Genomic DNA, 13264 nt, shown 5'->3' on the forward strand with positions numbered 1-13264 from the left:
AAGGGAAAAAGTACAAATGATGCCTTCCTTCAGCACCTCCTATAGTTCAATTGTATACTGTGGCATTTTCAAGTGAGGAGAAGAAGAAAGTTCCAAGAATATAGACTGCTGTATGGTTAAATGTAAAGAGATTGGCCTACTTACCAGATGTGGAAATCCATTTGATCTCTCCACCACCAAATTTCAGTTCTGACTTGCTATCATAATACCACATGAGAAATTAGATTATTGATGTACTAATATAATACATCACAACCTTACTGATGAGTTATATTTAGCCACAAGTGTAAAGACATTGAAATTGTACTTATATTCCCTATATGTTACTTCTTCTTCCAATTCGCCCCAATATCATTGCTATATGCAGAACTCAGATGTTTGACGTGACTACAAAATTTATATACATGGTAATCCTTTGGGGCATAAGATTCTGTAAATACTCTTGTAAATAAAGCAGAATCCCTTTTAAAAATAATAAATAAATTACTGGTTTGTTTTCATATGTGAATTCAGTTCATGTGGCCTAGATGGTGATGCCAGATATTTGTTCAGAAACGCTTAGCATGTTTAAGTAGCCTGGGATAGAGGTGCACATTCATAGCTAACTGTTACCAGTTGGTTCGTGTCATGTCCCATTTGGATGGTAGGAACAGGAGTTTTTAGCACTACTTTTAAAAACATTTTCTGGTCGACAGAGGCATGTGGGATTTTTATTGGGTTAGGTTTTAAATGGGGAAGAAGGTATGAAGCCATCTGCAGCCATCTTCCTAACATTTCATCCCCCCATCTACTGCCTGTTGCATTGCATGAGTGTGGGCATGCACCTGCCTTACTCAAATTGGGCCTTTAAACTCTTTTTCTAATTAATACAGCAAATAAATACCTTTCATTACTGTAGACTGTCATTTTGATGGCAAAACTATGCAGAGACTGGGAACACCTCCAAGTTCTGAATATCATGTTTTAGTGTATTTTACGTGGCAGGTGTTGTTTGGCTGTTGGGGTTTTTTTATTTCTTCTATGTACTTTTGGGCAGCTTTTAAGTTGCAGGTCTCATTAAGCTGCAGTATCAGCCTGACATGTTTAAACTACAGCCTGATTGAAAGTGAGATTGTATTTAGAAAGTATTCTTCTGAACATGTGTGCACAGGGAGCCAGTCTGCTAATGGAACACCTCATAGACATTGTGCAGGGCACAGCCACAGCTGTCTGGAGACTTTGGGAAAGGAGCTCTGTAGGTGCACTCTCAGGCTGTTTCCCATCCGTCTGGTTTCCTGCGCGCTGTCCTGAATGGCTAACCTCAACATGTCAGAGCTGTAAACTCTGGAGAGCTAAATGCAGCAGATGTAAAAATTCCTTCCCCTGCTGTTGCTAGCAGACTTGCTTTCCATTGCAGAACTAACCGAGCCTATCACTTCAGTGCAGATGGCCAGAAACTCAATCCTACCCAGAGCCGGGAGAGCCTCTTTGGTGTCAGCCCTGTGTTAATGAATCTGTTAAATTAGCCTGTGCTGACACGGCGCACTGAGAGCACTTTGTTGTACATAAGGGCTTGTATTGTTTGATCAGTACATAACTGAAAGGGCATTGATGTAAAAAGGTGCTTGTAGAGCAGTGGGAGGGTATCGGGTTAGGTCAGTGTTTGCACTGCTCAGGCATCCACTGGGAGAGGGGGCTGGAAAGCTGTGCTCAACCCCAGCTCGCTCCTTAAAGGACTACAGGCTGCTCTCATGAGCCGTTTTTCACTGGTTTCTCTCCAATAAGCAGTGGTGAATAGAAGAAACTGCCTCAGATTACATATGTTCATCATCTTACAAGGTCTTTAAGTTATCCTAAATCTGTTTGAGTCGCTTGTCTTTGACTTCTCATCTTGTTAAAAATAAATGGTGTCACCAGAGAAAATGTAGAAGAGAAATGAAAGTAATTAGCCTCTACCCTTAATGAAGTTGCCCTCTGTCCTCAGCCTGCTTCTGTTCCCATCCTGGAGTCAATATAAGTAAATTTCAAGGTGTGTTTAAGGGTGTGTGTTTGTTGTTGGTTTTTTTTCTTGTTTGGTTTTGTTGGTTTTTTTTCTTTATTGATGTTGCTTTGTTCATACAAAAATCTTACACAAAAATGTTCTTGTAGCTTACTTGATTTCCAAAAAAATGTTTACCAACAGGTGGTGGTATTGGTATCATACACATTTTTTGCAATGAAGTATTAGATCAGAAATAAATGATACATTATTTGAAAGAATGACATCTTTATTAGTCTTGCTAAAAACATGGAATCTAATGAGGGAGATGAAATTAAATCACAAATTTCACTTGAAACTTAAATTCTGGAAGGTTGAGTGTTGGTGGAACCTTGAAGGTACGTCATTAGAGTAAATATGTTCATTAAAGAAATGAGCATGCTGAATGCATGCAGATGACTATATAAAGACAACAGTATATACCTGGGATTCATGACTTACAAACTGAGAATTTTTTTCTTGACTGAGAAATGGATTAATTTATCTTTTCTATTAATTGTGTTGCATTAGCCAGACAAATGCTATTAGAAGCATTGTTATTCTGCATTTGCTAATGATAGAGGAAGCTCTGTATTTGGAATAAAAAATGTACTTGTTTTATTTACAAAAAATCCTCCTGTAACTGGGATGGGTTACCCTGTAAGAAACTTTACAGTGATTGCATTTTTGTCTCAGAAGAAACTCTTATCTGCTTGTAGTGGGGTCAAGTCCACTTGCATTTGTAGCCTCAATAAAAATGCACTCTGAAACAGAGATGATCCTATCACTGAATCAAATATCTCTTTTCCATAGATGGAAATAATTTGGAACATAGGAAACATCCTTCTTCTTCACTTCCCTTGCAGACACTTCAGCACTGTATTTAATGTAGCTCTAAAATAAGATTTTGGAAATGCAGTGTAGTGAAAAAAATAGTTTTTATTGTAAGCAGGCATTTTTAGGATGTAGTTCAATGGGAATGGATACAGTCAACAATTGATGCCTTTCTTAGAACCTGTAGGAGGAAAGAGAGATGAAGCAGTATATGTGTGTGAACAGTGTAGTAATGGCACAGTGGTATTGTAGGTTAAGCCTATTAACAGCTTTTTACTGGAGCCAACCTAGGGCTATTTGCTGACAATATTTCTTCTTTCTGATCAGAGGACCTTTCTTGGTGGCTTTGGGAAAGTCATGGCATCCAGAGGAGTTTAATTGTGTCCACTGCAAAACCTCCATGGCTTACATTGGATTTGTGGAAGAGAAAGGGATGCTGTATTGTGAGGTCTGCTATGAGAAGTTCTTTGCCCCTGAGTGTTCAAAGTGCCAGAGGAAGATCCTTGGGGTAAGTGACTAGCAAGTGGCCTGTTTTATGATAAGAACAATAACCACAGTGTTCAGTGCATCTCTGCAATGAAATGCCTTTTTACCTGGCCCAGTCTGCATTCTTTTAAACATACTCTTGACATAGCTTTTCAGCTCCCATTGCATACAAACAATGGGTTTGGCTCTTCTAATGTAGAACCTTTTCAATCTCTGAGCAAAAGTGCTGTAGTCTCTTTGGCTCTTCCAAGTTCAGCTCCTGTTTTCATGAAGCTGTTCTGTAGCTGTTGTGATTACCAAATTTTCTTGAGCAAAATGCTTTTAATTGGCAGCTTTTTACAAGAATGGGGGCAGGGAGAAGTAAAAAGAAATACTCTTCCTTAGCTGAGCTGAGCACTGAAGAACACACTGGTTGACTAGACGTGAAGTACTGAAATATTCCCAGTGGTAATGTAGCTAGAAAGACACGTTACCCTACTCGGCGCTGATATTGCTAATTTGAGCCTGCCAGCTAATTGGCTGCTGTTTTACTGCAGGCAGCAATGTGTCTGGATTCTTGTGTAACTGGGGTCACACAGGGCTCTGGCAGCACAATTCTCAAGTCATATTCGGCCCTGTAGCATCTTCCAAAACAGCACAGAGCAGCCATCATTTTCTGCATGATGCCTTTTGATTAACTCTTCAGAGACTTCAGGAGGAGACAGAGATGCTGCTTTTCTTATTTCAGGGAACCATGGTGGGTGAGATCTTGATTAAAATTAAAGAGGTGAACAAATGAGTTGTTAAATCTGTCCAACTTTAACCTGAACCTTCCAAAACCCCCCAAAAGATTGCTCATGAAAAATAAGGAGGTGTGCCATAAATAAAGAACCTCACTAAGTTTAACATTGCAGAACTTACGTGCACAACCCATTTTCAAAGTAGCAGTAGAAAACAAAGTATTCTTGAAATGAATCAAGTGTGGAGGTGTGGTTACCACAATCTAGTCATCACATCAAAATAATGTGTTCATAACACTTTTTCACATCCCCACAGGAAGTAATAAATGCTTTGAAACAAACTTGGCACGTTTCCTGCTTCGTGTGTGTGGCCTGTCATAACCCCATCCGCAATAATGTCTTCCACTTAGAAGATGGCGATCCCTACTGTGAGACGGGTAAGAAGCAACACAACCAAAGATTACTGCAGCTGTGCAGGGAAGCAGAGATCTGTAAGACAGAAAAAACAAATTCATTCCTTTTTCTCAAGCTTCACATCAGAAGTGCCCCAGCAAATTCATGTGACTTTGATATATCGATTCAAAGCAGCAACAACTACTGTAGACACTTGGAGTTTGCAGCAGGAGAAGTTGCTGAAAATTTCTTCATCAGCTTTGGCAGCAGCAGGCTTTTGTCACTGATTTTACCTTTTCTTGTTAAGCCCTCAGCTGTAGGTGTCAGTGACACATCAAAGTGTTAATTTTAGGATGACTTTCTGGTTGACTTTAAAATAATCTGAAGTTTATGTAAATCTTCTTATTTACTAAACACAAGCAAATGCCAGTGGAGTAATGTGTTTTACTCTGAATAGCCTCATTCACAGCCTGAGGAACTTCCAAGAGTAATCAGTCTGTCCAGGTAGTTTTTTGCAGGATCAAGGATAACATCTGTTGAACATATGCTTGGGACAAAAAAACAGGCTATTGGGAAAAATACAGTGATACTATTATAGCACTTGATGAACAGTATTATGTGAATGATGTGACTGACAAGTTCAGAGGGATTCTGATTGAGTTTTTAGCACTTTGAGTTAATCATAACTGTTTTTATAGAATCATAGAGTGGTTTGGGTTGGAAAGGACCTTAAAGATCATCTAGTTCCAACACCTCCCTGCCATGGGCAGGGACACTTTCCACAAGATCATGTTGCTCAAAGCCTGTCAAACCTGGCCTTGAATGCTTCCAGGGATGGGGCATCCACAGCTGCTCTGGGCAACCTGTTCCAGTGTCTCACCACTCTCACAGTAAAGAATTTCTTCTATTACCTGATCTAAACCTGCCTTCTTTCAGTTTAAAACCATTCCCCCTTGTCCTGTTTCTACATGCTTTTGTGAAAAGTCTCTTTCCAGCTTTCTTGTAGGCTCCCTTCACGTACTGTCAGGCTGCTGTAAGGTCTTGCTGAAGCCTTCTTCAGTCTGAACAACCATAACTCTCAGCCTTTCTTCATAGAAGGGGTGCTCCAGCCCTCTGAGCATCTTCGTGATCTTCTCTGTACTTGCTTCAGCAGGTCCACATCCATCCTATCTTGGAGCCCCATAGCTGGATGCAGGGCTCCAGGTGGGGTCTCACCAGAGCAGATGGGGAAAAATCCCCTCACCCACCTGCTGGCCATTCCTCCTGTGACATAGCCCAGGATGCAATTGGCTTTCTGGACTGCAAGCTTACATTGCCAAGTGATATTGCGCTTCTTGTCAACCTATTATTGTTAATATGAGCAGCTTTTATTTATGTTATTTTCCTAGTTTGCTTAAAAACTTCCATGTATCCCTGTGGCCTAGGAGAGAAACAAGTAATTATTAAAACAATTCCCTCAAAATGGAAAAGAGACAAAGCTGTATCAAAACTATCTATTTTCACACTGCATGCTGTTTACATCTGTGTTGGTACTGTCAGTTGGACCCTTTTTATGGTTTTCCTTCTACTTTTAGGAGCATTGCAGTTTAACAACAGATAGAAATGGGTTGACCAGGAAATGATTTAGCACAAAATTCTAATGATCTCTTTGGAGTTAAGATTTCCGTCTGGAAATCCTGTGGTTGTTCACAGCAGGTGCCATGGAGAATGCTAGGTGCTGTAAGGATGAGGAAAGCAGGCAAAATTTATCCAAAACTTCTCATGTCAGGGCTGCTTTAATGAGGCGTTGATAGATACAAAAGGACACTGTAGGTTATTGCTGGCTTGGTGACACAAGTAGGGTAACGTGTTGCTCCTATTGAATTCATGGAGCAGCAGAGGAAACAAGTATATGAGCAGCATCTTCCAGTGTGACAGCATGGTGAAATTTCATCCTGAAGCAATCTGAAGTCCCTAATCCTGGTTACTGTTTGATGATTCAAAAATAGTACTGGAGGAATCAATAACTACCCTTTGGGTGAAAAGCTCATGACCGGGTTTGTTCTGTTAGCATTCAATTCGTGTTCCTGCCATCAAATGATCTGTGTGTAGTGAAGTTCATTGATTTGTACTACTGTTACAACTCCATGCACAAATGTGCATTTTTTCTATACTGCGAGCAGGAAAAACAGTGATGAAATGTCAGGGATACTACACTTGTCTCAAAGTTTGTTTCTGAGATAAAAAGTTGCTAGCACAAGTTAATGTAGACACATTCTGTGAGGTGTTATTGGCAGTGATACTTTGTAATGCCTCTGGCTCTCTAACTAGATGTTAATTTGAGATATATTAATTCTTTTGAGGCTTTCAGTCCAGCTGGAGTTATGAGTCTATGACTAATTTTAAAGAAATACAGAGTAAATGTCATTGCCAACTTTTCTTCTTCGTAGTGTAAAGTAGGGTTATAATTTTAAATCCGTGTTTGAAATTACAACAGCATCATCTATTAATATTAGGGTGTTTAATCTGAAAAATGTTCTGGTTTTGTGTGTCAAGCTAAAATGAAATTAAAAGTCCAAATATCTCCAACTATGAATTTTTTTAAAGTGCAGAGTTAGTAGCCTCGTTTTGAAAATGCTGTATGCAGGAAGCATTGATATGTGACCATATGAGAAGTCCGCCTTGGAACACTTCTATGGTATCTCAATTCAAGCATGCAAAAGCAAAAAAAAAGCTGTTGCCCTTCATTCTCCCTTATCTATTGCCCTTTCTTCAAAAGAAAAGCTAATAAACTTATCAGCACAAACCACAGGCCAACTTATAAAAGGCTTTAACTGCTGGCACCAGGAAAATATCAGTAAGATTCTTTATGAACACAAGTGCAAAAAACAGTATGGTCTTGAGATCATGTCCTTCAGGGATTTTGCACAGATTTGTCCTACCATTTGATATTTTTATTGTCTTTCTTCTGCTTAAACACTTAAAAATTCATACCAGTAGCATGGATTAATGATTGTGATAAGTGAAGCTGTTACTTGCCACTAGTAGCCAGTGAGGCCTTTGCTTTTCCAGTGCTCTTGTGTTCCCCATGCTATTGATATGTCTCCCTGTGATGCATTTTGAGGGAGTTCAGCACACAAAACCCTGCCTTACTAAACAGAAACAGGACTTTTGGGCTTTGACACATCTGATAATCCTCTGTTGACTCTGCTGCAGGAAGCAATAGCGCTTCAGCAGATCTGTAGTATCAAGTAAAGAAACAAAATCCACTTCTATCCCTCTTCCCACTCCTTATAAATCTTCTTTGCAAATAACCCCTGTCGTCCAATTTCCTTGTCAGAGGCAAAGTATTACTATGGTAGTAACACTCAGTTACTGATAGATGGAGTCCAAAGCTTCATTATGTCTGTCACTCCAGTTCTGCTTACTAAGACATGATATGTTTGCCATGGTAGTGTGCTGATGCCAAATTCTCTCATATTGTAGCATGAATGCTGTTGTCTTCTGGAATAAAACACTTCCTTCCTGGGACAGGGAGTTTGAGAGTTGAAATAAGTAAAAAAAGACCAGACCACTTGGATTGAAATTTAGACCTGCACGGGTGGGCAGCAAAGGAATGAGATGCAAACCCCTGAGATGGGGCAAAGCAAGTGTCAAACAACAAGATGATGGGGATGGGTTGGGGGTGGCTTGTCAGTACCTCCAACCCAATTTTATACATGTATTTTTTAATTCTAGTCTGTTCTTCTCACTCTTTTTAAAGCTCTTCTGTCATTGGGGAGTATGAACAGTTCAGTGCCATTTGTTTTAGTTTCTGCTCCATGAGACTCCTAGAGGAGCTTTACTCTGCTATCTCCAGAGGCACCAAATCAATCCAGTGCTTAAAAATGAATGGTAAAAATACTCTTCAGAGAGTCTGGTCACTAATAAGCATCCTGACAGCCTAGTGATACTTCTTGTTAAACGTAGTAAATATATTGCGTGAAGCCTCTGTTTTGGTTTCTTGCTTCTTTTTTTCCCCCTTCTTTTTGGAGGGGAGAGGGGGCTGTTTATTTGGGGGTGTTTCGTTTGCTGTTTTGGCAATTTTTAGTGTGTTTTTTTAAGCCATGTAATAAACTCCAGTGATTAGAATTGTCTTCTGTCCTGATTCAAATGTCTAGATTCTGTTTAGGGCAGAAGCCTAATGATTATATGACTTTGAGTAGTGCCATCTGAGGCAAATATTGTGCCAGAATGTAGGCAGGAGTTCATTACTCACTGAAGAGGTCTGTTGAGTGAACAGCTGGGGTATGCTTTCAAGGCAGAGTTGGAAAGAACATAAGGTCCACGTAGAGTTCACACGGGTGCTCTGCAAGGAGTGCGTTTCCCCCTCCCTGATCATGCTATTGATCCCAAGGAAATGAAACACCAGAAAGATAGAAACATTGCTCACTTGAAAGGGTGAGGAAGGAGATGAGAACTGAATACGCAAGGAGTAGATGACATCCCATTTTTTCCATCTAGGAGATCTTTATTGAGTGTACTCAGTCTTACAAAACTCAGCGAGTCCAAACCCACTGCCACTGAAAGAAAAGCGCAAAGGTCTCAAAGGGTCGGTATTGCTTTTCTGCATATGTTTTAAAAATCTGTTGGTATCTCTTTGCAGATTACTATGCCCTCTTCGGTACTATGTGCCATGGCTGTGAATTCCCCATTGAAGCTGGAGACAGGTTTCTTGAAGCTCTGGGCCACACTTGGCATGACACTTGCTTTGTATGCTCCGTAAGTAAAACTAGTCTACATCGTAAACAAACCTGTGGCAGCAACGCTTGTGCTAACCTGACCATATAGAAGTTAGCAGCTGTAACCTCTTTCAATCCCCTGGGCCCAAACAAGAAATTATTTGGAAGATGTGTTGCTGTTGTAAGCTTTTGGCATCGATCCAGAAGTTGTCCTGGATTGAAGCCATGTGTCCTAGAATTTAACCCTTGACGTTTACCTCTTCGGAGCAAGTGTTGAAGGTCATACAGGAATGGGCTGTGTTTCCAAAGCAGCAAGAGTGCTTTAGACATAAAGACAGTGTTGCTTGCTAATATTGTATAACCAAAACAGAAAATTGCCCAATCTTAATGATTGGGTTGTTTGGGTTTTTTAAAAATGCTGAACCTAACTGTGCTCCCAGTTAAAATCCTGTTGCCTTAAAAAAAGGTTATGCTTACACCAACCACTAGTATTACATCAAAAAGAGTATCCCTAAGAAAAAGGTAATTTTTAGTCTTTGAATATATTTGTGCATAGAACAATACCATGATTTGACATTCTGAATAATTGTGGTGTAATTCATCCATCTGAACTGGGTGATCTTTTCTTTTTTATTCTATTTCAGGTATGTAGTGACAGTTTGGAGGGCCAGACTTTCTTCTCCAAGAAGGACAAGCCACTGTGCAAGAAACATGCTCACTCTGTCAACATCTGATGCTTGGAGCTTATCTTGTGTAACAAACGTACTGAGCAGAAAGGTTAAAATGTCCATGTTCAGTAGTTGGTTAAAATTATTTATATACAATTTTTCTAGAATGCAAGGGAGATGAGAAAACTTGCCTAGGGTATTGTAGACTAATTTTTATCATTTAAGATTTTGCTTCATAAAAAGAAAGGAATCAAGGAATTGCACCCAAACCAAACAATTAGAGTGCCTTTACCTCTTCACTTGGTGCATTACGGTATTAGTTTCATGATTTTTATGGCCACATTTATATCTGTTTCAGTATGAGAAGTGAAGCATCTATAAAAATAAATTCCTGATATTAGAAGTCTTGGTTTGCTGCTCTTCAACAGTGAAAAGGAAACTGACTTCAGCAATCCAGATCGCTTTATTGCGGTGATGTTTTTAAAGTGTGTCTAGAAGTATTGCAGCTAAACTGCATTAAAAGCAACTCAAAGCAAAGATAATACATAGTTCAAAAGCTAATATTTTTATCTGATGTTTATATACATGATGCCTCTTGCACAATTACATGTACCTGTGCCTTTGCAGTTAAATTTCTGATGAGTGTGCAAAGGACAGAGATTTTTACAAAGGAGTTAAGTGGGCCAATGGCTATGCTAGTGAAAAAGAATAGTTTAGAGGATGCCACTTGGAAGAAAATGTGAATGGGATACTCTTCCTTAACTCATGTACTATCAGAACACTGGCCAAAAAGCCCTGCTGCTGAAGGCGTGTTAGATCAGATCTTAAGGGAGCGGGAATTTACACTCTTCTGTTTGCAGTTCAAGTTTTAGATAGCTTTAAGTGCCTCAGAAAGGGGAAAATTGCACTGAATCTGCAGGTAACTGTGTTTAATATCCAGAATGTGAGATTCTGGTGTTGAATGAGGGCAACTGCTGAAGTGCAAGTGAGGACATTGTTTTTCTCTCAGTACATTCTTTACCATGTAGCTCATGAATATTGATGGTGTGCCAGGTAGCGACCTGAAAATTTAACTTTCTTGCTCAGCTGTTATGGTTTTTATTAGTTTAGATTTTATTTCTCCCTTTTCTTCCAGATGTAGGGAATATATTGTTGAATAATACTATATTAGTTAAGCAGCTCAATATCTCTCAGATCCTGCAGGGGAGCAGAGAGACAATGCTGTCATTATGCATTTACCGCGAGCCAGGAGAGCGGCCAGTTCTGTGGCTTGATAGGAATTTTGCATCCACGTGGAGAGTCAGTACAAGACCTGTGCACTAAGTCCAACGTAGCTTCAAATTAGGGCTTAAGTAGAATGGAGCAATTATAAGCAGATAGGGAAAAGGTGGTGCCCATCTTCACAGGGTGAATTTTACTCCGGCAGAATTGCACAAGAGAGAAGGGCATGAGAGCAGATTCTTGAAGGAAATTGAATGTACAGTCTATTTTATTCCACTGAGATGTCAGAGCTGAATTGTTAGTCTTTAGTGCTCTTTCCAGTAGACATTAAAAAAGCCCCCGTGGTGGTTTTGTTGGTGGTGGGGTGAGAGTCAAGTGACAGTTTTATCCATAAAACTATGGGGAAAAATAAAAAAAAAAATTGCTATGGTTGACTAAAGCAATTGTAATGAGGGACATCAACAAAAGAGGAGGAAAGAAACCCAAAATTTCTGTACTGAAATATGAAAAGATATTTGGCTTTCTTATTAATCCAATGAGGCAGTCTCATGTTGTGGGACTGTTTCACTTGATTTCCTGAAGTTGGTTTTCTTCAATACTACCATGTTTCTTTTTTTAACTTCTGGTGGTACAAAAGAAATTTGGTAATTTGGTGAATATTGGTAAATAAGAAGAAATTTGGTGGTACGGTATAAAGCTGTTTTAAATGTTTACAGTCGTGTACCCTTTTGTGAGTTTGGCTGAAAATCAGAAGGGTAGAAGCAGACTGGACAAGATATGGTAATATATAAGCCAGGTTGCTTTTGAAATTAAGTGGAATGTGGAGAAATGAAACCTAGAGCCTAGGTTTCAGTGGAGCTGTATTGCACATGCATGAGGAAAGAGGGTGGGAATGCACAGGATAAGGAATTTCTGCAATTCCAACCTTGCTATTTTAACATAGAATAGAAACGTCTAAGTTTGTCCTTAAAATTCAATTACATTTTTAGTTTCATAATTTTAATTGGAATTGTATTTTTTAATCTATATGCTTTAGGGTTTGAAATTTTTCAGTTGTTAATGAATTTGAGGACAAAAGCCTGAAAGGCTCCAACAGAACTGCTTCATTTAGCTGCTTTGCATTTTAATTTCTGCTTTTATCTATTTGTTTAAAATTTAAAAGGAAGCATAGAGTCACTGATACATAATGAATATTTAATGGCTTTACCAAATTATATAAATCAACTAAAAGGAACATAATTTTTATCATTATTTTAATAAGTGAGATTTTAGTAGAGCACTTTATAATAATGCCATATATCTCACTGAATATTTATTACCCTTTTTTTTGTTTAGAACTATTTCATCCTGGTATCTTTATATTTTGTTTTGTTTGTAAGCCTGCCTTTACCTCTAGAATCTTTTGGGGTGAGAGTGTGTGTATGTGTATGTGTTTATATATATTTCTCTATACATGGGCATGTATACACATACATCGAGAGACGTGTATATATGTGTATTTGTATGAAGACTTAGCAAAAATTGGCACCCTTCCATCATCATTTGGGGATTTCCTGAGATTCCCAACTGTTTTTCATACAACACATTCATATTTTGAGGGAATGCTAGAAAGTCAGGAGAGACATGGTAGTAATGTAACTACTATAGCTTTTTGCATGCATTTTCAGTTAGTAATTATATTTCTTCCAAAACTGCCTGTGAGAGAATTGCATTTAACTCTGGTTGAAGGTAGAAGGCCTTTATAAGTGAATATTTGATTCATAATGACAGTTTCAGTATATTGTAACTAAATAATTCAGGATTATGTGTAAATATAAATGCTTAATATAACAATGCAATAAACATAAAAGCAAAAGCTGAGTTGTAATTCAATGTGTTAGTCTGTTCAATTGTGTACCTATTTCTTCATAGAGCTACTTGCATCAGAGAACCATATAAGCTGCTTTGCAAACACTGTTTTATGCTAAACTACTAGCTGCTAAGTCCTAACAATTTCTTTCCCTGTGTTTAATAATCTTTGGCATCAAATTTTGGCTGTTCACATTTGCAAATTTAAGTACAATTGAAAAACATAACAAGCAAATAAACCCTACTCAAAATTTGAAATTCTCTATCTGTCCTCAGTTATTTTGTGGTTGTTGGATGTTTTCTTTTTCTGAATCATAGTCAGTAAAAGAAAGCCAGTTTTGGATACAGGAATATATATCATTTGAGCTGCTCGTTTTTCAGGGGTTTCAGGTTTTTTTT

General features: G+C 38.6%; 1 protein-coding gene across 6 annotated transcripts in view; it reads left to right on the forward strand.

Moving 5' to 3' along the window:
* PDLIM5 (PDZ and LIM domain 5) overlaps positions 1 to 12884 on the forward strand; it is a 131078-nt gene extending 118194 nt beyond the window's left edge. For all 6 annotated transcript variants that reach the window (XM_071555871.1, XM_071555870.1, XM_071555873.1 and 3 more), the window contains 4 exons: positions 3158 to 3338; positions 4352 to 4472; positions 9053 to 9168; positions 9773 to 12884. In XM_071555871.1, the coding sequence (XP_071411972.1) occupies positions 3158 to 3338; positions 4352 to 4472; positions 9053 to 9168; positions 9773 to 9862 (508 nt within the window). In that variant the 3' untranslated portion in view covers positions 9863 to 12884. The remainder of the gene's footprint in view (positions 1 to 3157; positions 3339 to 4351; positions 4473 to 9052; positions 9169 to 9772) is intronic.
* Positions 12885 to 13264: the final 380 nt, after the last annotated feature.

The sequence above is a fragment of the Pithys albifrons genome, chromosome 5, assembly GCF_047495875.1.
Source record: "Pithys albifrons albifrons isolate INPA30051 chromosome 5, PitAlb_v1, whole genome shotgun sequence".
NCBI lineage: Eukaryota > Metazoa > Chordata > Aves > Passeriformes > Thamnophilidae > Pithys > Pithys albifrons.